This window comes from Protopterus annectens, chromosome 7.part0, assembly GCF_019279795.1.
Source record: "Protopterus annectens isolate FY-2018-M chromosome 7.part0, PAN1.0, whole genome shotgun sequence".
Taxonomy (NCBI): domain Eukaryota; kingdom Metazoa; phylum Chordata; order Ceratodontiformes; family Protopteridae; genus Protopterus; species Protopterus annectens.
In genome coordinates this window covers 36,161,090-36,189,081 of record NC_056739.1, presented here as the reverse complement: position 1 = coordinate 36,189,081, position 27,992 = coordinate 36,161,090, and the positions used below count along the sequence as shown (strand labels likewise).

Below are 27,992 nucleotides of genomic sequence, written 5' to 3'. Positions count from 1 at the left end.
CCATACTTTAATTATAGTGTAGGGTGCATCGAGCTGAAAACAAAATCTTTCTTTTAATAAATGAGTTCTCTCTGTACTAGCATCACGGGGGCTGTTACCGTTTCTACAGAAGTCTGTCACTTTTCATTAGATACTTAAATAAAAAGTGCCAACATCTGTGTCCTGCCCACAGCCGGTGTTGTGCAATATTCTCTTACACAGACAACCACAGTTACACTGAACTGATTGTCCTTCCCAAATATGGCTGTTAGTTTTACACCATAATTAAAGCCTTCAGCTGGGTCCCAAACATATCTTCAGTTAAGAATACCGGAATGAATCAACAATGTTTCTTTTTTATACAACACATACATAGACACGATACATTACAGGTCAGGTCTGTCTGTTTTTTGCTGCTGTACCTGGTAACTCGGCAAGCCGAAAGACGCAAACAAACCTGCTGACCATGAACCTCCCCGTCAGCCATGCCCACTCTCTCTTACGTCTTGTGCAGTCTGCAGTTTGGTTTATAGTCGGTCAGGGGAGGCTGCCATAGAGATAGCGTCAGTGATGGATTGTGCTGTTGTAGGCATCCTGGCAAAGAGGACATATTTACTTAAGCCTAACTCTTCCCTGGGTGGAGAGTACAGACATCCTGCATCAGTGCATGGACCACACAAAGTATTTCTTGATAAACACTCATGATGAGGCCTACTGCTAAAGGAGTTTGGTGGCTGAACTCCCACCACTGGGACTGCCTCCTTTCAATGCTGCCTGTCTTCCCAGAGACTGTGGCATTAAATGCTCCTGGACTGACCCCTCCTTCTCATGATGGTAGTATCCATTCTCTCAAGCCGTGTCCATCCAGCGCTTGGGCTACTACTCAGTCTTGAATCACCTGGGCCATAATTAGTACACCCGGCTCGTTTGGCAGTTTTTTTTTTCATCATAAAGTGCTTTTTTATGTCCTTTAATCCAGCATCAAGGCTGCCTCATGTAGCAAACATCACTCATTTCAACCTTTAATATCTGTCCTTATCCAAGTTTACAACCTGTCTTCCCATCAGTTTGTCTGTCTGTGATTCTAGAGTTGTTTCTTTCTAGTGTTTATATCATTCTCTGCTGCCTATATCAGGATTATTAGGTAACTCAAGGACTAGAGGGCAGGCTACCTCTGACCTTTACAAACATAAACAAACAAAGCCAATTACCTTATTGTTGTCAAATTCTGAATGTGTGGAGGCACAGCTAAGTGTTCAGGTGTATGCAGTGCAACTCATAGGCCCAAGTAAAGAGTCAGTGAGGGGCTTCATGATTTCATCAGTCATTGGTTCGTGGAGCAAAATATACATAGACAAGCCATAGAATGACTCCAAGTGGTGGTCAGTGTTGATGGAATACTCCATCCCCACTTACAGAATTGGAAAAAGGGGGTCGAGGATGATTCCAATGTGCCTTCTTTACATGGAGTAATGAATCAGAATTTCTGGTAAGATGCAAGAAAGGGTCTCCTGATGTAAAATAGGAATGACTCGTGTATCTTTCTTCAATAAGAATATTGTATCCTAAAGGAAAAAAAAATTGTATTCTTTAAGTGCCTGTTGCAGCCATGTCTTTAAGTTAGAGTATCTGGTCAGTAACCCAACTATGAGTCATTTGAGTTTTCTCATATTCCTAACATTAATGTGAACTATCTTCAGGCCGTTAATTGTTTTGAATTCTTTCTCTTTTATTAAGCAGTCTTTATGTTTTAACTAGGTAAAACCAAGAACAACTTTCTATACCTGGGTTATTGTTTCAACTTACGTAAGTTTCAAGTGGTATGACTTCACTTCATAGGATAGCAAAACCCAAAGTTATGTGAATGTGCATCAAAGTCTGCAAAGCATGCAGTTAGGTACAAGCAACCAGAGCGCTAATGACATCAGACCTGTTCTTTGTACTGTCAAATGAAGTCATCTGGGCACTGACTGGCTGTTTCATTGTGGGTGTGGCTTTGGAGGATCTGTGAGGCAGCATAGCTTATGGAGGGAGTGTCTGTGCCATGTGGGACAGAATCATCCATGCAGCACCCCTCCCCCAAGCTTTTGGGGAAGGATTACAAAACAAAACTATTACATCTCTCCTTTCATTGACCTTTAAATGACTGATATTTCACCTGTAAGGAAGGATACCCCTTAGAACCACCAACAATTCCATAAACCTACCATCCCTGTTTATATCTGTAGATCTCTGCACCTCACACCAGCACATGTGGCTTGTTGTATGTGTGATTATTGTTTTGCTTAATTTAATTTCTTCTTCAGTCTTAAGTTGTACCTCAGTTTAGTAGCAGATCTAATGTTTAGGTATGATTTGTTTCATACTAATCAAAAGCAGATATTCTTCGTGTTTCACTGTTGCAGTCATTACATTTGGGTAATCTGCTGGCAGGTTGCCCTCAGTCAGCTTGAATAACAAAGTCTTGGGTCCTGCGTCAGTTGCCGTCTCCTCTTCCATGACGTCAGGTCGTCGAGGTAAAAAACATGCAGCTGACACCATTTTATTCAGTCTTTCTTGCCGTGCGGTGCCCGAAGCAGAAGCAGTTCGCAAGTGCCAGACAAAGGCAACTGACAACATACTTCAAACAGATGGCAGCAAAAACCCAGTTATCTGCAAGACAAATTCTGCAGGCTTTGGGGTTCATGGCATCCTGCATTCTACTAATTCCATATGCGAGACTGCATATGAGGAAATTTCAGTAGTACCTAAAAAATGTATGGAGTCAACATTGTCACAGTCTGGAAACAGTGATTCCTCTCATTCTCTGCCTACAACAAGAGTTTCTTTGGTGGGCAGAGACATGTCACCAAAACAAGGGACTGTCATTCACTCTACCCCCTGCCACCCAAACCCTAACTACAGACGCATCAGACTATGCTTAGGGGGGGCCCACCTGGCAGGAAGATGCATTCAGGGCAAATGGAGCCCAAACCAAATGCATCTGCATATCAACCAGAAAAAAATATGCTAGCTGATCAGAATGGTCTGACAGCCTTCAAGGACTTACTTCATCCAGGACAACTACTGATAAAGACGGACAACACCACAGTTATGTGGTACATAAACAAGCAGGAAGGTACACATTCCTACCCCCTTTGCAGACTAGGCATGGCCTTGTGGAACACAGCCTTGAATTACCAAATACATCTTCAAGCTCAGTTCCTGCCAGGAAAGCAAAATACTCTGGCAGATGACCTAAGCAGAAATCTTATGGACCCGCACGAATGGAAACTGTATCTACAAATCTTCAGCATGTTAACACAGAAATGGGGGAGCCCAGACATAGAACTACTTGCCTCTCCCCAAAATTATCAGTTGGACAAATTCTGCACAAGTACTCATCACAAAAAAGCATGGAAAGTGGATGCCCTATCCTTCAGCTGGAAAAACCTATCAGTCTGTGCCTTTCCTCCTGCTTCTACTCTCCAAGGTCTTACTAAAAGTCAGACAGGAAAAAACAAAAATGATCCTAGTGGTTCCGGACTGGCCTCACCAGCATTGGTACCCACTTCTAAGGAATATGTCTCAGCTTCCTCCATAGTACTTGCCTCAAATACCTCATCAACTGTCTCAGCAGAACTACCAAATTCTGCACACACAGCTCCAAACTTTAAATCTTGCAGCATGGCTGATCAACTAATTATTCAAACACCACTCAGTAAATCTGTGATGGATGTCATTTTGGAAGCCAGAAGACCTATTACTAGAAAATCTTATGCTGATAAATGGAAGAGATTCTGTGCTTGGAACCAAGCACAAGGAGCAGACACAGCAAAGCCCAATATTCCTCAGATTTTACAATATTTGACTGAGATTCTTGACAAGGGCCTATCCTTTTCTTCAATAAAAATCCATGCCACTGCCATCTCGGCTCATTACAACACAGAGCCTCCCCTCTTTTCTCATCCTCTGCTTAAACAGTATCCTAGAGGGGCCAAAAATTTAAGGCCTCCCAGAAGATCACAAACTCCTGCATGGGACCTCAATTTTGTGCTGGAAAAACTCACCCTGCCTCCTTTTGAACCAGCAGCTACTGCAGATATTATGCCTAAGGTGGTATCCAGTGTGGCTCTTAACCAGACCATTCACCTGCCAACATTTTACCCAAATCCGCAGAACAAGGGGGAGTAGATTCTGCATTAATTGGATGTATCACAGACAGCTAAGATTCTACTTAAACAGGACCAAATCTCTAAGAAAGTCTGAGCAACTACTGGTAGCATTTGCTGCAGGGTCAGAGGGGAAGGCTATATCAAAGCAGACTATTTCTAAGTGGGTAAGCCACTGCATTCATTTCTGCTACTTGCACCATTGTAAACCTGTGCCCAAGGGGATCAGATCACATTCCACCAGAGCTGCCTATACTTCAGCAGCTTTTCTTAGAGGGGTTCCAACCAAAGACATTCTAGAAGCTGCTACTTGGAGCTCTGTTCATACCTTCACAAAGCATTATCATTTGCCTCTCTTTTCCAAATCCAGGGCAGGCTTTGCCACTGCAGTTCTGCAGGGCCTTATAGCCGCTTCTAATGCTGTTTAGTTCCATCCTCCCATCCATAGCTTTGGGATTCTACCCAAATGTAATGACTACAACAGTGAAACACGAAGAACATAGTACAGTTGTGTACACTTACCATAAATGTAGATGTTCGAGTGTATTCACTGTTGCAGTCCGGGTTACCCACCCGCCATCCCCCTTTCTATACCTTTTCTTCCCTTCACTATACACAAAAGCCTTTGTGGTGTATTTGCTTTTATATGAAGGTAAAGTATGTTTCTAAAGGTGCATTTATATATATTTACTGTTTATTTGTATATATATATATATATATATATATATATATATATATATATATGTATGTATATTTGCTCCCCATTTGGGGGGCACCTGACATCTGGGGCAAGAAAAACTGAATAAAATGGTGTCGGCTGCATGTTTTTTACCCCTGATGACCTGACGTCATGGAAGAGGAGAGAGCAACCGACGCAGGACCCAAGAATTTGTTATTCAGGCCGACTGAGGGCAACCTGTCAGTAGATTACCCAAATGTGATGACTGCAACAGTGAATAGACTGGAACATCTACATTTATGGTAAGTGTACACAACTGTACTATATTGGTACTGGAACTGAGCAGAATGCTGTCTTTATGCCTTTCATGACTGTCAGAAGATATTGGTACTGGGAGCGACCAGAATGTTGTCTTTATGAATTTCATGACTGTCAGAGGATATTGGTACTGGTTGTGAGCATAATGCTGCCTTTATGCCTTTCATGACTGTCAGTCAACATTTTGTATCTTGAAAGTTTAGTAAATACAGCAAACAAAACAAGCAGGGAGGATGATGTAACTTATAAACAAATGTAAAAACTACACAATACATTTTATACATGGTAGCAGTACTCCTCCCCAGTTTGTATTGGTCAGTAATGACCATCTAATATCAGTGTTGTGTGTCATTAACTCAGCTCAGACTCCTTTCGATGTGAAAGAACTACTGGGTAATACCAACATTGTTTAATACCAAAACTGGGCAGAAAAACTGTGTTGATAGTGTGCATTTCCTACATTGGCACAACAGATATTGTCACTTCACAGTTCGATTCCTAGCTAGGGTATCCTTCTGTGTGGAGTCTGCATGTCCTACCTGTGGTCATGTGGGTTTCCTCCAGGTGCTCCGATTTCCTTCCACAATCCAAAGACATGCAGTAGGTGGACTGGACACTCTAAATTGCCCATAGGTGTGTGTGTGTGTGTGTGTGTGTGTGTGTGTGTGTGTGTGTGTGTGTGTGTGTGTGTGTGTGTGTGTGTGTGATGTGGAAGAAGTACTGAGGTAGGGCTAGCCACTCAGCAGTGTAAACTTTGGCTCTAGGTGATTGTCACTGGTGAGGTGACACCTTGACTTCATGTGCAGAGGTGGGAAAGGAGGGTTGTGGATGGAGTTCATATTTCCTAAGCACAGCAGTATCTTCCAAAGTGGACAGTATTGTAGCATAATGAAACTTCAAGAAGCTTACAACCCTTTACCTGTCGCATTAGCTTTTTAAAGATAATCTTTTGTCACTCCATCGTTTTACTAGCCCTGTGTATCTGTCTTGGCGTATTTAATTAAGAATTATAACTTTTTCTCTTCTCTTCTTTTTCCTGCTATCCATTTGCATTACAGCCATCAGACTGATGCTGTAATATTGTCCCTCACTGGGGTAATAGGCACTTGTGGTGCATCCATCACCCAGGCAGTTGTGAAGTACTTCCTGATTTTGAAGCCCAAATCCTATCTCTGGTGGCTGCATTTGGAACCACAAAGCCCTACTTGCACCTTCCCCCTGGACACGTGCACAGTCCTGGACATTTGTGATGAAGGTGACCATGCGAATACGACTTGTCAGACCCAAGCATTTCTGTCTGTATCCCGTATGCTGTGTGTTTTGCTGCCCCTTCACCTTTGATGTGTGAAGCAACAGTGCCCCCTCACTGCTACCTGTCCTCCCAGATTCCTTCCATGCGTAGATAAATAGTTGAACTTTGGTTTCTAGGTCACAGTTATAACTTTAGCTTTCTATGCCATTGAAATGGCTGCTCTACCAAGGAATTTTTATTTCATCAAAACTCGAAAATTAAGGTTTTGCCAGAAATTTCTTGCCAATGAGCGACTGTCTGGTCATTTTTCAAGTGTTGCATTAAAATTAATGTGTGGCAGTTACATGTGTACAGTGAACAATGGGCAGAGCCCATCTTCTGTTATTTATCTGTATATGACAACAATGATTTATATTCTTGATTCCCTGATTAGACGTTTTGGCAGAACTTTTGTTTTGTAATTCATTAGATCTTCAGTTGTAGGGAGTTTACAGGCGAGACATTTTTCAGGTTTTAGGATTACACTTGAGATTCATAACATTCAAATACACGAGTCATGAATAATGATTTTATAAGTCAGAGCATGTAAAATAAGTACAATGATTTCATAAGTCAAAGCATGTAAAATAAGTACAATGATTTCATAAGTCAGAGCATGTAAAATAAGTACAATGATTTCATGTCAGAACATGTAAAATAAGTACAATGATTTCATGTCAGAGCATGTAAAATAAGTACAATGATTTCATAAGTCAGAGCATGTAAAATAAGTACAATGATTTCATAAGTCAGAGCATGTAAAATAAGTACAATGAAGAATAAGTTACAATGTAATTAATTTCAGATTCTGATTACTGATTCTATCTGTATATTTATGTATTTTTCCCTGTTTTCTAACCTGTCTAACATGCATAACATACAAAGCTGCTTGACATAGTGTGGTCAGTGGCAAACCAGTAGTACACCTGTCACTGCAGTAGTACACCTGTCACTGCAGTAGTATACCTGGCATTGCAGAAGTACACCTGTCACTGCTGTAGTACACTTGTCATTGCAGTAGTACACCTGTCACTGCTGTAGTACACATGTCACTGCAGTAGTACACCTCTTGTTCCAGTAGTACACATGTCACTGCTGTAGTACACCTCTTGTTGCAGTAGTACACTTGTCAATACACGTTATTGCAGTAATGCACCTGTCATTGCAGTAGTACACCTGTCACTGCTGTAGTACACCTGTCATTGCAGTAGTGCACCTGTCATTGCAGTAGTGCACCTGTCTTTGCAGCAGTACACCTATCATTGCAGTACACCTGCCAGTGCACCTGTCATTACACCTGTCATTGCAGTAGTGCACCTGTCTTTGCAGTACACCTGCCAGTGCACCTGTCATTACAGTAGTGTACCTGTCATTGCAGTAGTACACCTGTCATTGTAGCTGGTTCAGCAGATTATATACTGAAATTAAAAAGACAGTCCCATGAGTGTTGATTTAAGTTGCTTGTGTCACTGGTGGCATCTCTTGTGTAATGTTCTGCCATTGTGCTGTTTTCTGTTATTTTGCCATCGCTGTTGTGGTTCGGCTTTCTCTTACTGTTTGGCTTTTGTTGAGCTTTCTAATGTTCAGTGTTTTTTTAATTAGCTGTCTTGTGTTACTGTGCCAAATGCTTTTTTTTTACAGCTAGTTCTAATAATATTTTTTTATATTTCTTGTGAGAGAAAAATAACTATAGAACTACATTTGTAATATGTTCTAACTTTTCATATCATGCTGCCATCTTATAATTTAATTTTCGTATCTTGCAGGTTTGGCAGTGGGTTTGGACCCAGAGGGTTATGGAAATCCAGATTTCTGCTGGCTATCTCTCTATGATACACTCATCTGGAGCTTTGCAGGGCCTATCGCTGTAGCCATATCGGTAGGTGCACCATGCCATGATACATTTTTGAGGTGTGAGATGCCATCTTCTGTGGGCACTTTATTGTACACGAGACTGTATATATATTCCTGCTCAATAGCACTATTCTTTGAGTCATAGGTTTCATTCTCTTCTTAACAAAAATCTGTGTGTATCTCCAGAAGGTAGGTAGAATTATTACACATTCACCTACATGTCTGTAGGGAGGGTTTAACATCTACTTAACTGAATTTCATGTATTTATTATTTCCTTTTGTTAACAACTGGACAAAAGGCCCATTTTTAGTAAAGGCCTGAGTAGAAAATCTCCACAAATGGTTACATATTTTTGTAACATCATGTGACAATTTACAACAGTAATGAGTATACATACAGTCAGTAACTTCTGCTGTGCTGTAGCACATACAGTCAGTAACTTGCTGCTGTGCTGTAGCACATACAGTCAGTAACTTGCTGCTGTGCTGTAGCACATACAGTCAGTAACTTGCTGCTGTGCTGTAGCACATACAGTCAGTAACTTGCTGCTTTGCTGTAGCACATACTACAGTCAGTAACTTGCTGCTGTGCTGTAACACATACAGTCAGTAACTTGCTGCTGTGCTGTAGCACATACAGTCAGTAACTTGCTGATGTGCTGTAGCACATACAGTCAGTAACTTGCTGCTCTGCTGTAGCACATACAGTCAGTAACTTGCTGCTCTGCTGTAGCACATACAGTCAGTAACTTGCTGTTGTGCTGTAGCACATGCAGTCAGTAACTTGCTGTAGCACATACAGTCAGTAACTTGCTGCTCTGCTGTAGCACATATAGTCAGTAACTTGCTGATGTGCTGTAGCACATATAGTCAGTAACTTGCTGATGTGCTGTAGCACATACAGTCAGTAACTTGCTGATGTGCTGTAGCACATACAGTCAGTAACTTGCTGATGTGCTGTAGCACATACAGTCAGTAACTTGCTGCTGTGCTGTAGCACATACAGTCAGTAACTTGCTGCTGTGCTGTAGCACATACAGTCAGTAACTTGCTGCTGTGCTATAGCACATAGAATCAGTAACTTGCTGTAGCACTTACAGTCAGTAATTTGCTGCTGTGGTATAGTGGACATTCATTTACTAGTCTTATCTTTCACAATATTTTCACACAGTAATATACTTAACCATAGCTAGGTTGGGGAAGAGAGATGGCCGCCCTGGATGCAAGCTGTCAGGGGTTGTGATCAGTACTGTAGTATTGGTATTTGGGCAGCTTAGCTGGAGTGCAGTGTTGGAACCATTAAAGCAGCCACAGTATGAAATCAAAGACACTTAAATTATTTGAATTCAGCATGTGTTAGAAACTCTGGATTGTATTTGTTTGGGAGGTCCTCAACTTGGAAGATTTGAGAATATAGTCATACTTTTTTTGTCCTCAACTTTGGTTGAGGGGGGTGTGATTTCCCTGGTGGAAATGGGGGGACCACCTCCATTGCTTCATGAAAGGTAGGCAGGCCTACATGCTGGTAACATCCCTTGAGGACAGTTTATTGCATGTCCCCTTCCCCTTGCATAGTCAAGTGTGCCCAAGGGACAAAGGGCTGTAAAACCTAACCCCCACCCCATTGGCATCTCAATGATAGGAAACTGTGGAAATGTAAACTGAGAGGAAATTTGATAGTCAGCAGTTAGTGGGGAGGCAAAAAAATGGTGGGGGTGGCAATTGGGGGAATGCCTAGGATGCTAATTGTAGTAACTACAGCTCTGCCCACCCCACCCCCATGAGGGACTGCTACAGACATCCTTAACTATCCACATCCATTGGGAATGTACATTAATTTGACATGTATCGTCACCACCACACAGAATACAACTTCTCTGTTGTGTATGTGCTTTGCAGGAATATGAATTTCTGCAACAAGCTCCCTTTCAGAGTCTCATATCTTTTATAGTAAATCATACACTGACACATTTCAGGCTCTGTGCCTTTAATGGGTAATTGCAAGAGAATGCATGAGGATGAATGTGCACTGGTTGTGATACAGAGGAATCACAGGACATCTCTGGGAGTAATTATGCCTAATAATTCAAACTGTAGTGGATGACAAGTTTGAATTGTTAGATATTCAAGAAGTTGGCATGTAGGGAATGAGACCAGTAAAGAACACTTAAGAGGCCGAACGTGATTGGCTGATTAGTTAATTGTTGAGTAAGTGAACCTGTTGTATGTAAGGAAAGCACAAAACAGTATGTCGGACGTGGACACGTGTATCTACAGTGCCTGTGAATGATTAGTGCAAACTGAGAGTGTGCAAGAAAACCTCTTTTGAGAAAGACTAGTCATAGTTAACCAGTTTTGTTAAGACTGGATGGGAATTATGAGTCTGGGGCAATCAGAAGTAGAACTACAATGTATCCAGAGTGTTTGTAGTCTGTCGTTTTTGCTGTTTATAAAGATTAGCTATACATCTGTGGCACAGGTTTTCGTCATAGTTGACAGGTTTATTTGGGAAGGTTGCAGTTGAGGAGGTTGGTGATACAGCAGTAGACTTGTAGGTGGCAATCTGTAACCATAAGGTGGCACCCGGAAGGTTGCAGTGGAGGAAGTTGGCGATACAGCAGTAGACTTGTAGGTCACCATCTGTAACAGGTAAGGGGATACCATGATAGTGAGGATGAAAGAATGTAGTTGAGAAGAACATGGAGAAATCAGAGGCTTCTACTGACCCCCAGAGATTTTGTAATCCCTGTGCACATAGATTGCACTTGAAAAAGGACACTTGCATCCAGTGGGCTTACCCATTTAAATGTTAAGAATAAGATATTTGAATTAGTTGAATATTAATAAAGCAACAAGATATGTTTCTTTAATACATATTTGATAACTTCCTGTTCTTGTTTTCCCTTTTACCAGATGAGTGTGTTTTTGTATATCCTGGCAGCAAAAGCCTCCTGTAGTTTGCGACACCAAGGCTTTGAAAAGAAGGGAACAGTGTAAGTATTGTGAGCTCTCTATACCCTTTGGGAACTATTAAGGTAAAGGGCTTTAGCAGTACTGCAGAAAGGATTATTCTGTCTGACCCAGAATTAAATGTTTTCCTCCTTCACCTCTGTGTCATGTGTTTCTCTTAGTTCAGTCCGAGCACATCAGAAGAGGCATTTCCTCCAACATCCTACTTCGTCACGTTCAGTGGTGCTACGTGCTCAGTTTAGAGGTGTAACTTACACTGGTGAGTGTCTTTACAGACACCTCATTAAGTCAGCAGTGCTCCAACCACACCAGAGAGGGCATCTTCCCTACTGCCGTGGATGGGGCTGAAGACATCATACCTAGCTGTAAGGAGATGGCCCTGTGGAAAGACAGGGTGTTTCCGTGGTTTCTGAGATGCACAGCTCTTTCTTCAAAATGAGAATCTAGATTCAAACATTCAGTCCAGCCATTTAGTATTTACTTGTGATTGGTGTTTTCTTATAGTACAGTTGGTTAATGTGGCAGTGAGGCAGACACACATTTTTCATGAACAATGTACACCCAGGTGCTGGTTTAAATATTACTAGCATTAGTTTTTTACTATGTTGGTGCTAATAAAAAGGAAATGCATTAACATTCCTGTATCATTACAGGGCAAAAAAGGGAAGCTCATAAAATGTGTTTGTTTGCTTTCAGTTGTAATTGTAAGGTGCATTCACATTGCCCGGTTTTGTTCACTACCTGTGCAGTTTGTTGTGGCCAGATGAATAAAATGTATTCCTGCGCAGTTGGCAGTGCATACAACGTTAGTTATTTCATGACAGCTACGAAATACTTTTCTTGTGTTAATAATGTGCAGCATGCTGCTTGTGTGTTTTTTTAAGAAGTACTTTTCTTGTGTTAATAATGTGTAGCATGCTGCCTTGTGTGTTCTTTTAAGACGCCCTACACATAAATGGCTTTAAGAACAGTTAAACTGCTCCTGTAAAATGTGATGTGTTAAGAAGTGCTTGACAAGTCTCACTGATGCACTTGTTTTGTATGTTTGTAGCTCGGGCCTGCGAACAGGGGTTGGAATCCTACTGCTTGTGACGGCCACCTGGTTAACAGCTCTGTTGTGCGTTAACAGTGACAGCATTATCTTCCACTACGTCTTCGCTGGCTTCAGCAGTGTCCAGGTATTCCTTCTGCTTTGTCTGATTTGAGGCCTTAAGTGCTGATCACATCATGTGTGTCAGTGAGCAAAAACACAAACCTCTGGTGCCAGTTTTGCCCTTGTTTTTTCTGATGCTTAAAATGTGTTGTGTTATCCTGTGTCACATTCAGAGATTTATGATGATACAGGCAGAGGAAACACCAGGAAAAGATGGAGAAATTAGCATTGTTTTACAGTGTCGCAGTTTTGCTGCTCAAACCAGTAGTGTACACACAGCTGTTTCCTAGGTAGAAAAACATATCTATAAGGAGAGAATTATTTTCCAGGATATACATATATTGGTAGGGGTGCTGTTTCATTACAAGGCAATGATGTCATGTCGTTTGGCAAATTTTGTGATTTAATGGTGTCTGGGGGTCACTGATACTGGAGCTAATTGTTCAAGGAAGCTTTTACAATAATGGGAAATACTTGTGTTCACTCATGGCCGTAACTCATGTTTGAGCAGCGTGCACCTCAGTTACTTTTCATAATTCACACTGAGGGATGTTAGAACAAGTGCTGCCTCCACAATTCCCGTTAGCTGTGACCCAAGTATTACAACAGCAGGAACCACAGGATGGTGATTTACCACAAACCAGCAGTGCACATTTACATGCTCATCATCTCACCTGCTCATACAGGCTGATTTACTATGGGCATTGGTAACCTCAGTCTGTCATTATGACTCTGACCTCAGCTTGCAGAACCCCAGCTGCTCCGGAAGTTTGCACTTCAGAGGAGGATGAAATAAGTGACTAAGTCCCATGATAAAGTGCTCAGCAGGCTTGGCAGGAGAATGTTAGAATGTGAAGAGTGTACATTGTTTTTCTCAGCAGGATTTTACCATGATGCATAGTAGTGGATGTTTTAAAAGTACACCTGATGTACACGTGTGTGCCTATATCTTCAATGGCTCTGTAAGGCCACCAAATCTGTTTTTTTTTTCCATAAAAAGGTAAGTATGTCAGACTTAGGGTCAATCTACATGTACAAAAACACTGGGCCTGTTTACTGTGCTGGCAACCCAAGCTTGACAATGTAGTGAGGAAGCCAGATGTTCAGCCAGGAGAAGGTAGCTTAGGCAGTTTGTGGCTCTTATCTTTTCCAGTGTGGTGGTTAAGGCTCTGAGATTGCTGCCATCTAATGGACGTAAGGCGTATAGTCAGCCAGTCCCTTTAACCATTCAAGCTATCGTATGTGTGTCAGCGTGCAGTTGGATTTGCCGGTGCTAAACCATCCCTGTCAGCTACACTGATTCATGCACTTTCATTTTTGCCCTCAAATTTAGCCTTGATTCTTCTAGATTTATTCATTTTTCATCATAAAGTCAGGCCTGTTTAAGGATTTATTCATTATTAAATAGAACAGACATTATACAAATATTCTTTATCACTAACAACAGGGAGTCTAGTATCTGAATACTTTCTTTTCTGAAATATAAAAACGTTGTGCATCTGCTGTGATGTTATAGGAATGTGTTTTGATTTTTAATACTTAGAATTGTAGACATATGGTGGTAGCCCCACTTAAGGGAAGCAACAGACTGAGCGAGGTCTGATTGAAGACCTTCCTGACCATCAGCCACAAAATGAGGGGTGTAAGGTGTCCACACCTTGTATTAACTTATGAGGAGAAAGTAGTCTGCACGAAGTAGCTCAGGTGGGAGGTGGACGAAGTGTGGGTGTGTAACCCCTGCAATAATTTTTGGCAAAAATTAGGAAAGGCAAGGGCCAGCAAGATAAAAGCTGTCATCCATCTGACCAAACAAATCAGATGGCACATCAAGACCAAATCTGAGTTAAAAAGTAACCTTCCAGGCCAAGAGTAACCATAAGGCTTTCTTTAACTATGTTCACAAACTCAAAGGCAGAATACAACATGTGTAGAACTAATGGTAAGTGGAACCACTCACATTGAGCCAGAAGATATTATAATAACTGCAGGCTGACAAATTCACCTCCGATTTTAGCTCCCCTCTCTCCCCTGTCCCCACCATCAGGAAATATCAAATATAGCCCCTACAACTATCACTAGGGAGCAGGTTCTCAACACACTCTCCAAGGGCAGGAATACCTCATCGATGGGCCCCAATAATATCTCAGGGTGCCTCCTAAGTAGCATGAAACACAAACTGTCAGGGCTACTAGAGTCACTGTTTAACCAGTGCTTCTGTGCCATGAAAATGGTCATCCCTGTAAACAATAAAGGGCCATCTACAGACCCAAAATCCTACCTAATCTCTTGTGCAAAGCCATGGAAATGATTAACAATGATGAGGGTAATGTTCAGAAGCTGAATTCAACCCAGTTTTGTTTTATCAAGGACAAATCATACCTATTCAACCTGTTGGATTTCAGAAGGTCCCTCCAAGCAATGGATGAGTGCAAAATGGTGCGTACTGCCTACCTTGATCTGGCCAGGGCATGTAATACAGTATCCTATTCAGGAGTTGCAGACAAACTCACGGAATTAGGTTTAAACCCCCATATCACCTGCTTGATAGCTGGGTGGCTATCAGATAGAACACAAGAAGTTAGGATAGAAGAGCACCTCCACAAACAGACCAGTCACTAGTGGTGTCCCACAGGGCTCTGTGCTGCGTCTGCTTCTCTGTGGCATCTAATTGACTGAAGTCTAGGCCAACATCAAGGACCTCTGGCTGAACAAGTTTGCAGCTGATTGTAAAGTATGTAGAGTCATAGTGGCTCCCCAAGAAACTAATATCTTCTAAGAAGGCCTAACTCAAACAAATAACTGGTGCCAGAGCCACAGTCCAAAACTCAGTGCCAAGAAATGCATAATAGTATCCTTTGTAAAGTCAGCGAATCCTGGAAACTGCTTCATTGATAACATACCCCTGAACGTGGACCCCAGTTGTACAGGATTTGGGGACACATAGGCAGTAACCTGCCCATCGACCACCCTGTGTCTATGGTAGTAAGGAAATCGTATGGTGTGCAAATTATAAGCAATGGTATGGCATTTAGGCAGAAGGAAGTCAGCATTCTACTGTACTTGGTTGTCTTCAGACCAGTCATTGAGTGCAGTGGCCCTTCTGTATGTACCTGACCAGGTATATTTTACAACTGGAATGACACAGAATTTCCTCATAAAAAGGATACAGAGAGCATAAACAGCATGTCCTATCAGATTACCTCAAAACCCTGTCCCTGTACTATGTCTCCTGCAGACTGTTGGGATGATCTGTACCTGGCATACAGGTAAGGCATCCTTAGATCCCACAATGATGGACGTTCTGCATATCTGTAAAAAAAAAACAAAACAAAAAAAAAGGCATCAGAATTGCCTGATAATGAGACTTAAACCCCTTGCTTGTTTTGTAAATAGAACATGTTTGAAGGACAGGTGTGTGTCCCTACCCCATCTCTAGAACAGGCTTCCTATCCATGTGTAGCAGAGTTCTTGCCTAACCTTGTTCAGTTGTAACTTGGACTCAGAAATTCACCCCCTGTTTGGCACCTGTATCTCTAATGGACATAAGCAGCCTGTAAATGCTTGACCATCCAAGCCCAAGCCTAAATATACCCCTTAGAATAATTTTAAGGTTCCCAAAGCTTGTCTGATACATTAGGGATGCATGGCTCCTCTGGTCATTAGCCTAGTCTACACCTGTGAACCTAATAGAAAAGCAAATCAGCATTTTGTTGTAAGTAATTGTATAGCAACCATCAAAGGGGAAGCATTACCCAAATCTCCCACTCATTAGTCGTACTGTTACCCTGACTGCTACATTATCACCACGGTCTGTTTTCTCCGACCAGTGATCTTACTTTTCTCTCACCCTTTTTTGCCTGTTCTCCTCCCTCTCCCCCCTACTGTTTTCCAATTCCCCACCCCCCTTCATAACTGTAAACAAGGTAAGTCATGATTAAGTACTGTGGTAATGGATTAATTGTTTTCTTTGTAGCCTGATACGTAATGTTGTCTGTGTTCCTTTCTCACGATCTCATGGTAATTGTGCCGTATACTTTGTATCTTTTGCTGACATGTATGTCCGTGTTCCCATCTCACCTTGGTACTGTCCACTTACATCTTCTTTTCATTTTCTCTTTGGGCTGAGTCTGAAAACTGGCCACTGTGATTAACATGGTACCTGGTCAGCAAAAGCAAATACCTAAACACACGGAGCTTCATTCTGGTTATGAGTGCCTGCTTCCATAGAGTGAAGAATAAAAAAGTAATGGGAGTTCACCAAAGCAGGAGCGATGCATTCCCAACTAATCTGTGTGTGTGTGTGCAGTCACATAAAGATGTTTGTATGGTCTAAACATGGAACAAATGTAGATTTTATGGATGTTTTAAGGGTTATTTGAAACCTGTTGAACTGTCACACTGTCAACCTTCAGCTTATAGAAACAAAATCACTGAGAAGAGTGTCGCTTGAGAATGCGAAGCGCTGTCATTCACGTTATTGTAATAGGTTACAGAACACGTGGCGAAGCACCTACTTGTTGAGCAGCATCACCTGTATCTCTAGTCATATAAGCCTTTACATGGGGGCTGTACCCCCACACCCTTTTAGTTGTAAATACTAACTCCATGATCACGCAGCTGTGAAGATGAGGAAAACTCATCCAGCACATCAATGTCAGCATAAGCATTCTGAAGGGGGAACATTCACTGTTAGACACAGCTGACATTATGGTTAAGGTCTTCACCTTCCATATACAAGGTACAAGGTTCAACCCCGAACTTTGGCCACTGTTTGGGTGGAGTTCGCATGATGTCCTATTCCAATCTTGCAATATTCTACTTGTGGGTTTACCCTTCTTTCTCTCCAGTTTGTCCGGCCAGGTTTCCAAAGATTTTCAGTCTCTCTTGGTGCGTCGGACATCTGATGTGACTGCAGGAATGTGAGCCATAAAAGTGACATCTGCATGCACCAGCCCTCAGAACTTTTCAGCCACCAGTCGTACGCCAGGTGCTCCTGCTTCTCACGCACATCGGATCGAAACAAGATTCAGTTAAGTACTTCGTTGGTGATTCTTTCAGTCCTACTTTGTTAATAATTATAGTCTGTTCATGTCATCCAGTAAGGGCAATTTCAAGTGCAGTCGGCAGATTCCCCACAGTGGCACCCATGACCAGTGTCTTTTTTGTCTAGGCAGGGAACACGACACCAAGAACTGCGCCATTTGCTGATTGTTTGTCCCTAAGACTTTACGCTGACGTTTGCAGCCTTACATTTGTATTTAGAGAATCAGCACTTGAAATAAATGGTGTTAGGGTTGGAGGCCGCGCCCGACGCCCCATCTAAACCACCTAGGAAGAGGGCCAAGTCCTTGCAGCCTACTTTGTCTGCTGTGCCTCTGTCTGCCATTCCTCAGTCTGTAGCAGATGTCAACTTTGCTAAGGATCCAGCATCCACTGGTGTAGATAAAGAGGGTACCTCTGAGGAAGCCACACAATCTCAAGTGGACAACACGTCCACAGAAGATTTATTGGCACCTGCCTTAGACACTGGGGGAACCAGCATTCACTCTGGCCCCATTGGACACTGCCTCCACCATCCCTATGCCTAACACAAGGCCTTTAAAGAAAAGAAAAAAAAAAAAACAGACACCTTACTCCAGCCTCTGAAAGCATGCCGGATTGGCAGGCCTTCAGTCAGAGCTTGTTCAACGCCTTTATGGCCCTTAGGCCTTCTGCAGAACCCTCTGCCACTATTCCTCCCCTCCTTAGTCCCAGACCTCTCATTCATGAAAGGAGGGTAGATCAGCCTGAAGAAGAGGAATTGTGCGATTCCTGTCGGGACTCGCTTTCTTACTCCTCCCAGATCTCATTCCCCCTGGGATATGGATCTCCTGAGGAGGGCTCTGTTGAACCTGACTCCCCTGTAGAGGACCTTACCTTTGGGGAAATTATTAATAAGATGAAAGACCACTTTTAAGTGACAATCCTCGGGTATGTCTGATGTACAGAAAAGGTTTTATGACCTTATTCAAATGGACTCCCCCAGTCCTTCTGCCATCCCTCCTATTCAACCTGCATTCCTGGATGCATTTGCCTCAGCCTCCATTAACCCAGATTCCCAACCGCCAGCCCTACGTAGAGATGACAGACTCTATAAAGTCTCTGAGATGGAGACATTAAGTGCCCATCTTCTGATCCTGCCACATTTTCCATCTCTATGGACAGGGCCTCCAAGCTCCTTCCTACCACTCTATCCTCCCTGCTGATAAGCACAGCAAGAGAATGGAGAGGTTGGGAAAGAAAACCTACACCCTGTTACCCTCTCACTTAGAGCCAGCAACTACCAAACTCATATGACCAACTACCCTGTCATTCAGAGCCACCAACTACCAAACTCATATGACCAACTACCCTGTCATTCAGAGCCACCAACTACCAAACTCATAAACCTACACCCCTGCTACCCTCTCACTTAGAGCCAGCAACTACCAAACTCATATGACCAACTACCCTGTCATTCAGAGCCACCAACTACCAAACTCATATGACCAACTACCCTGTCATTCAGAGCCACCAACTACCAAACTCATATGACCAACTACCCTGTCATTCAGAGCCACCAACTACCAAACTCATATGACCAACTACCCTACCCTGTCATTCAGAGCCACCAACTACCAAACTCATATGACCAACTACCCTGTCATTCAGAGCCACCAACTACCAAACTCATATGACCAACTACCCTGTCATTCAGAGCCACCAACTACCCTGTCATTCAGAGCCACCAACTACCAAACTCATATGACCAACTACCCTGTCATTCAGAGCCACCAACTACCAAACTCATATGACCAACTACCCTGTCATTCAGAGCCACCAACTACCAAACTCATATGACCAACTACCCTGTCATTCAGAGCCAACCTATATGACCAACTACCCTGTCATTCAGAGCCACCAACTACCAAACTCATATGACCAACACCCCTGTAGCCACCAACTACCCTCTCACTTAGAGCCACCAACTACCAAACTCATAAACCTACACCCCTGCTACCCTGTCACTTAGAGCCACCAACTACCAAACTCATAAACCTACACCCCTGCTACCCTGTCACTTAGAGCCACCAACTACCAAACTCATATGACCAACTACCCTGTCATTCAGAGCCACCAACTACCAAACTCATATGACCAACTACCCTCTCATTCAGAGCCACCAACTACCAAACTCATATGACCAACTACCCTGTCATTCAGAGCCACCAACTACCAAACTCATATGACCAACTACCCTGTCATTCAGAGCCACCAACTACCAAACTCATATGACCAACTACCCTCTCATTCAGAGCCACCAACTACCAAACTCATATGACCAACTACCCTCTCATTTAGAGCCACCAACTACCAAACTCATATGACCAAATACTCCTTAGCTCTGCTGGACAACGCCACTAAAGATTTAGATGACCTCCGTGACTGTGCAGCCAAGGCCTCCTTGTCTTCACGGATAGCACTCCTCTCTCAAGTGAATAGACTCGCCTTGAGAAGCAGTTGTGGTGCAGCTGAAGCCTTGGCCCAGTCAGTTTCATCAGCTTCAGTACTAAGGAGGTACTCATGGCTGCGACCACAGCCTTTCCTGGATGACTTCAGGGCCAAACTCCTTGATGCACCTTTGGATCATTCATCCCTTTTTGGTGCAAAAGTGACTGACCTGTTTAAATCCTTACAACAGAAAGGAAAAGAATTACAGGACCTAAAACATATCCTAGAGTCGCTTATTCCAAAGTTCTAGAGGAACTACCAGGCAAAGACACAGTTTATCAGGAAAACCTCCAGGCCTGTTGCTGCCCAGTCTAGAAGACCCCCTAGAAGACAGCCTTCTCAGGCTAGACCTTCTCAATCTTTCAGCCAAAGGCCCTCCTTTCCTGACAGGGCAGGTAGTTTGTGGCTGACTGCCAAAATGTCAACCCCCAACCCCCCTCATCCATACCCCTATCTGCCCATCTCTCTCAGGGTCTCCCTGCGTGGTCACTCATTATCTTAGACAAATGGGTTCTGTCCATCATACAGGATGGCTACTTCATATCCTGGATCACCTCCTCCATCAAGACTGGCCGTACCACAGCTCCCTCCCAGTCAGCTACCCCTCCTCCATCAGGTTTTGCAAACCCTGCTACTACAGGGCACCATAGAACCAGTTCCTGCACAAGCAAAAAAGAAAAGGATTCTATTCCAGAATCTTTGTGGTACCCAGAAAGGAAGGGCCATGGAGGCCAATTCTAGACCTCTTGCGCCTCAACCCCTTCCTAAAAGTTTCTCCTTTCAGGATGCTCACCCTACTTACTCTTCTTTCCACTCATCCTTCCTCGGGGCTTCATGGCACCCCTGGACATAAAGGATGCTTACCTTCATATACCTATAAAGCCCGCCTTTAGGAAATACCTGAGATTCCTGGCAGGCTCATCTCACATTCACGTCTGTGCCTTACCCTTTGGGCTTTCTACTGCCCCCAGGATATTTACAAAATGCCTGGCTCCAGTCATTGCCTAGTGCAGGAAAAAGGGAATCCAGTTATTCCCTTACCTGGATGACCTCCTAATTCAGGGAAAAGACAAGGAAACTCGTCTCCATCATTCACAGGACCTTCTGTTACTCCGACAGTGTCTAGGGTTCATGATAAACTTCCCAAAATCCCACCTCAACCTCGCACAGGACATTGTCTTCCTGGGTTGCAGGATCAGGTCAGACCTCATGAAGGCCTTCCTTCCAGCAGAAAAGGCGGTATCCCTCTCCCACCACCTTCTTACTGCCCTACAATCAACAGAACTGACTGCAAGACAATTTCTGAGGTTTCTAGGTTACATGGCAGCTGCCATTCCCATGTTGCCCCTAGCAAGAATGCACATGAGAAAACTTCAGTAGTACCTCCGGTTGGTGTGGACTTAACTCCCACCCTCTAGAGTTCAGTGTCCCACTGCTCCTCCTCTTGCATCAGGAACTGAGATGGTGGGTGGCTTAGGTAGCCCAAAACCCAGGCCTGCCTCTGCAAACACCCTCTCCCTCCCAGACCATGCACACAGATGCCTCAGACCTGAGCTGGGGAGCGAATCTGGGGAAGAAGGAAGATACAAGGTTTATAGACTAGACACAAACAAGATTACATAAACATGAGAGAAATGAGGGCCATCCTCCTTGCTCTACAGGCCTTCTAGCCATACCTAAAGCAAGGCTCTCTAAAGATATTCACAGACAACGCCACAGTCCTGTGGTGCCTCAACAAGTAGGAAGGGACCAAATCCTACCTTCTATGCAGACTAGTTCTATGGGCGTGGAAACTGGCTACCTCACAGGGGATCACCCTTCAGGCAGCCCACATCCCATCCCTGCACAACTCCCAGGCAGATTACCTAAGCAGAACCATTTCAAACAACCAAGAATGGATGCTGCAAAGAGATGTTTTCCTGACTATGGTCCACAGGTGGGGTATTCCACAAATAGACTTGTTCACTTCCTCCATAAACAGGCAACTTCCTGGCTACTGTACCAGGACATCAGACCCCAAGGCATTAGCAACAGATGCCTTATCGATAACCTGGAAGAGGAAATTCCTGTATGCATTCCTCCCTTCCCATTGATACAAAGGGTCCTGCTGAAAATTCAGCAGGACTGTCCCAAAATCTTGCTGGTGACTCCCTACTGGCCAAGACAGCACTGGTTCCCTCTTCTACACCTGTCCAAGGGGAATCACCACAAGTTACCCCCTTTAGTGGATCTGCTGTCACAGAACAAGGGGACTCAAATACACCCACAGTGGCAATCCATGCACCTCACCCTGTGGCTGACAGGATTCTGATTCCCTTCAGACACCTGTATATATATATATATATATATATATATATATATATATATATATATATGTATATATATATATATATATATATATATATATATATATCACTGTCCTGCAGGAGACCAGGAAACCCAACTCAAGGAAATCCTTCTCTCAAAATGGAAAAGGTTTTCTTTTTGGTGTCGCAAAAGACAGTTGGACCCACTGGAAAGCGATATGCCTCTCATTCTATACCTGTATGAACTCGTACAGACAGGGTTGTCTTACTCATCTCTGAAGGCACACCTGTCTGCTATCTCTGCCTACATCCCCCTGGAGCCACCCCTTGCAAGAGAGACTCCCTTCCAAACTGTTCCTCAAAGGTGTTTTACACTTAAGACCACACTGGAAACCATCTCCCCCTCCCTGGGACCTAAACTGTGTCCTAGAAAAACTCACTCTAGCCCCTTTTGAGCCAGCAGACAAGGCGACCTTAAAATGTTGGACATGGAAAACTGTATTGCTGGTAGCTCTGACTTCTGCCAGAAGTGTTTCAGAGTTGCAAGCTCTTACGGCTACACCACCTTTCCTAATCTTCCACCTGGACACGGTGACCCTCAGAACAAACCCATCATTCATTCCCAAAGTAGTAAATGACCTGTTCTTGAACCAGCCCATCCACCTGCCCACCTTCTTCCCTAACCCACAGGGCAATAGTGAGAGTGTGCTACATTCCCTAGATGTCCACAAACAACTTAGGTTTTATCTTCATAAAACCAAACCCTTTAAGAAATCAGAACATTTGTCTCCTTCCACCCCAGGGCCTTGGGGGAAGCTGTGAGCAAATGGACCATTTCAGCCTGGATCTCCTGGGCCATTTCCTTCTGCTACCTACACCATGGTAACACCTTGCAAGGTAATGGCAAGGCCCACTCCAGAGCAATGGCCTCTTCTGGAGCCTTCTTTAAAGGATTAGACACTAACTCCATACTTGAGGCAACCACTTGGTCCTCACTTCACACCTTCAACAAACAGTACAAAGTGGACTATATCTCCCAGAGTCAAGGCGGGGTTTGCCAGGGATATCCTATATGGATTCCTGGAAACTTCATCTAGGTCACCTCACAATTCTAAGTGAGTTTTTGCACTCACCTACTAGTAGAATACTGTAACATTGGAGTAGAAGGACATAGGAAAGTTGTGTAAAATCTTACCATAACCATAGATGTCCTTCTCTTCCATTTTCCAGTATTCCTTTCCACCCACCTTCCCCACTTGTATGACTGCACTTGTTCTCTGGGGTGATATTGGACAGCCTATGTCCTTACAGGACTGGCTCCGACTAGGGCTTTTACTATGTTCTGAGGGCTGGAGCGTGCAGACGTCACTTTTATGGCCTATGTTCCTGCAGCCACGTCAGACATCTGACGCACCAGGAGGGACTGAAATGAAACCTGGCTGGACAAACTGGAGAGGAAGAAGGGTAAACCCACAAGTAGAATACTGCAGCATGGAAGAGAAGGACATCTATGGCTATGGTAAGAATTTTACACAACTTTCCCTTCTCCCTGTGCTTTTGTGGGGTTTCTTCTACCTCCCAAAAGTGTGTGAGGTCTTTTCACCTCAAAATTCACCCAAAATTGAGTCTGTGGTCAGCAGCACAGACTGCAGATGGTGCCTGTTGTGGGAAGAGTTGTATAGCCCAACCTCTTTGGGCATCAACTGTGGTACATAATGTTCTCTGGTTAGGAGAACATGGACCACCGGCTTCACACTATGTCAGGGTTAGCCATTTGACAGATAAACAATTGGCTAATTTCCCCTAAAATGGACATGGGTATTTGCTGGTGATAAATGGGTTGAGGACCTGGCATTTTTCCACCTGTGCCAGATACCCATGCTAAAGGAGGTATGGGTCTATGTGCCCCTGTTGGGCAGTGTGTGCCTGCCGTAAAGTCCAGCAGCCCTGGTCAGTAAGCTATGGGCTGTCTGGCGTCCATTTATCCCAGCTTTGGGTTATCTGGGATGGCTGTGTTGAATGAAAGCTGGATATAAAACCAACCTTCCAAAACATGAACCAAGGATTGCTACACTCTTATATTTCATTGACAGGATGCAGCTTAGAAGTGGATGGTATGATAGTAAGGAGGAGGGTGCATGTCCTATGTGTCCAGGACACAAGATGGAAGGGCAGTGCAGCAAAGCCACTTGGCTTGGGATCCAGTGTCTACTACTCAGGAGGAAAACAGGCTAGAAATGATGCAGGAATTGTGGTGAGGGAGAGGCTCCAGAAGGCAGTGAGGGATATCATCAGAATTAGTGACAGACTCGTGGCAATCAAACTTCAGTGTAATAATAGGGCAGTATTCATAATCTCAGCCTATGCCCCACAGCAAGGGTGTGATAGTGAGGAAAAAAGTGCATTCAGACAGCAGTTACAGAACTTAATAGATAAAACAGGATAACTTGAGTTGTCTCATATTTGAACAGACAGAATGGGATATCAGGTCTGTCTGGGTCCACAAGGGCTGAGCAACAGGAATAAAAAAGGAAAGGCATTTCTAGACTTTGTCTGGCAAATGGCTTGTTGATGGTCAACACATGCATGAACGAGCGAAAGTCACAGGATCACATACCAAAGTGGACAACATGCAACTTGGATAGACTCCTTCCTACTAGAAAAGGGCACACTGGGTTAGAATCAGCAATTACAAAGTCATCCCCAGCGAGGCAGTCATCCCACAGCATAAACCACTGGGGGCCGCAATCAGCTGCAAACTGTGGTCAGATAGGGCTCTGAGGTCAACAGAGACTAAGCTGAAGACCTGGAAGCTGACTGGAGAGAGAGAGTTCAAGGAAATACTCTGGGCTCTAGCATCTCAGGAAAAAGAGAAAAGAGGCGGAGTTGAAAAAGAATGGCAGCGCCTCAAAATAGCATGTGTGAGGCCTATAGAACAGACATGTGGCCAAGTCGGGTATGGAAATAAGGTTCGTAAGGAAATCTGGTGATGGAGTGCCGATGTCCAGGAAGTCATCTAAAGAAAGAAAAAGTGTAGGAAAAAGTGGGAGAGAGAAAAGGTGGAGGCAAGAGGGCTTGAGGCACGCATACAGTAGTAGTTTCCCAAGTTTATTCTTCAGACTTTGCTTCAAATGATAAAAACAATAAAAAACAGGAACCATAAAGTGCTTTTCATCTCACCCCTTAGTGAGACTTCAGAGGTGCTCTGCCAGCTTCTGAGAAGTGACTTGGTAGGTGGCATAAAGATGCTGTTATTAGGTTGCAAGGCAAAGACAGAAACATAAAGAAGATCCTCATCAGAAATCCTTCATAAGGAATGCCAGCAACATCCTGCTCACCAGTCCACATGACAGGAGTATTTCCAGCAGCTTCTGAATGAAGAAAACTCCACAGAAACTGTACTGCCCCAGAGACAGCCTACAGTAAAAGAAGAGGAGCCCACCTTAGAAGAAATAAAAACAGCATTAAAGAAAATAAATTCAGGGAAAGCAGCAGGCTCAGATGAGGTCACAGCAAATATAATCAAGATGTTGGGTGAGACAGGAGAGAAATGGCTCCTGAGGGTACTCATAACAGTGTGGAGAGAAAGGTGTACCCCATATCCCTTCTGACTGTAGAATAAGCATTCTAGTGCCAGTGTAGAAGAACAAAGGGAACATCCACAAGTGTGGGTATTACAGAGGTATCAAACTCTTGTCACACTGCATGAAAATCCTAGAAAAGGGTGACTGATAAATGAATATGCAAAGTAGTACAAAATAATATGGGAGATGAACAGTTCGGATTCAGATCAGGTAGTACAAAATAATATGAGAGATGAACAGTTCGGATTCAGATCAGGAAGCAGTACAACCGACCCAATGTCCTCAGCGAGTCAGATACTGACCCGATGTCTACAGTGAGCCAGGTACCGACCCGATGTCCACAGTGAGTCAGATACTGACCCAATGTCCATAGTGAGCCAGATAGTTAAGAAGTGAGAGATAAGGAAAGAGTCCAACTTGGCATTCCTAGACTTGGAGAAAGTATGTGACAAGGTCCAGTGGAAGCTGATTTGGGCAGTCCTGCAATGGTTTGAAGTCCCAGAAACATTGGTAGAATTAGTGCTGGCTGTATACAAGGACCCAACGACTGAAGTATGAACAGTGTTCGGCCTCAGAGAGGGGTTCTCAGTGAGAGTGGGTGTACACCAGGGTTCAGCTTTTATCCCACTTTTGTTTATACTGGTGATAGACTACATTAGCAAACAGTTCAAGGGGGACAGATCAACAAAGTTACTGAATGCAGACAATGTGACATTACAAGCAGACTCTGAGCAAGCACTTCAGCGAATGATAGGAGAATGGACTGCAAAAGTGAAGGCACATGGGAGGAAACTGAGTACAGATAAGACAGTGGTAATGGCAGCAAATGGGGGAAATTGGGAGAAGATGATAATTGAGATAGAAGGGAAGTTATGGAACAGGTTAATAGCTCCAAGTATCTGGGAGGGTTAATTAAGGAGAAAGGGAGTCTGGATGAAGAGGTCAGTGCTAGAATCCGAGGGGCTGCAGCCAAGTGGCACAGAGTGTCAGCATTAGTCTGTGACAGAAGAATGCCAAGGAAGCTTAAAAAGTACGGTGTACAAATAGTGGTGCGACCAGTAGTACTGCATGGTACAGAAACCTGGGCAGTAAAGGCAGAGCAGATGAGAAAAGCAGAGATGACGTTCCTGAGATGGGTGGCAGGATGCACACTATGGGACAAATGAAGGAATGAGGATACCGGAGCAGAAGCCCAGGTAGCTCCAGTTGCAGAAAAGATGAAAGAGAACATGTTACGGTTGTTCAGGCACATGAGCAGGAAAACAGAAGACAGTTTGATGAAGAAGATTTGGGACAGACAAGAAGGCGGCAAGAGGAAAAGAGCGATCCAGAGATGAACGGACATGGGACTGTGTGTGAGAAAACCAACAAAAGAGCGATCCAGAGATGAACGGACATGGACTGTGTGTGAGAAAACCAACAAAAGAGCGATCCAGAGATGAACGGACATGGGACTGTGTGTGAGAAAACCAACAAAAGAGCGATCCAGAGATGAACGGACATGGGACTGTGTGTGAGAAAACCAACAAAAGAGCGATCCAGAGATGAACGGACATGGGACTGTGTGTGAGAAAACCAACAAAAGAGTGATCCAGAGATGAATGGACATGGACTGTGTGTGAGAAAACCAACAAAAGAGCGATCCAGAGATGAACGGACATGGGACTGTGTGTGAGAAAACCAACAAAAGAGCGATCCAGAGATGAACGGACATGGGACTGTGTGTGAAAACCAACAAAAGAGCGATCCAGAGATGAACGGACATGGGACTGTGTGTGAGAAAACCAACAAAAGAGCGATCCAGAGATGAACGGACATGGGACTGTGTGTGAGAAAACCAACAAAAGAGCGATCCAGAGATGAACGGACATGGGACTGTGTGAGAAAACCAACAAAAGAGCGATCCAGAGATGAACGGACATGGGACTGTGTGTGAGAAAACCAACAAAAGAGCGATCCAGAGATGAACGGACATGGGACTGTGTGTGAGAAAACCAACAAAAGAGCGATCCAGAGATGAACGGACATGGACTGTGTGTGAGAAAACCAACAAAAGAGCAATCCAGAGATGAACGGACATGGGACTGTGTGTGAGAAAACCAACAAAAGAGCGATCCAGAGATGAACGGACTTGGGACTGTTTGTGAGAAAACCAACAAAAGAGCGATCCAGAGATG

The 27,992-nt window shown here is 43.7% G+C and overlaps 1 protein-coding gene across 2 annotated transcripts in view; it reads left to right on the top strand.

The window, feature by feature from the left end:
- The window catches only part of CELSR2 (cadherin EGF LAG seven-pass G-type receptor 2), a 1,401,203-nt gene that overhangs the window by 1,172,193 nt on the left and 201,018 nt on the right, over window positions 1-27,992 (top strand). For both annotated transcript variants that reach the window (XM_044076472.1, XM_044076471.1), the window contains exons 26-28: window positions 8,185-8,297; window positions 11,186-11,265; window positions 12,294-12,420. In XM_044076472.1, the coding sequence (XP_043932407.1) occupies window positions 8,185-8,297; window positions 11,186-11,265; window positions 12,294-12,420 (320 nt within the window). The remainder of the gene's footprint in view (window positions 1-8,184; window positions 8,298-11,185; window positions 11,266-12,293; window positions 12,421-27,992) is intronic.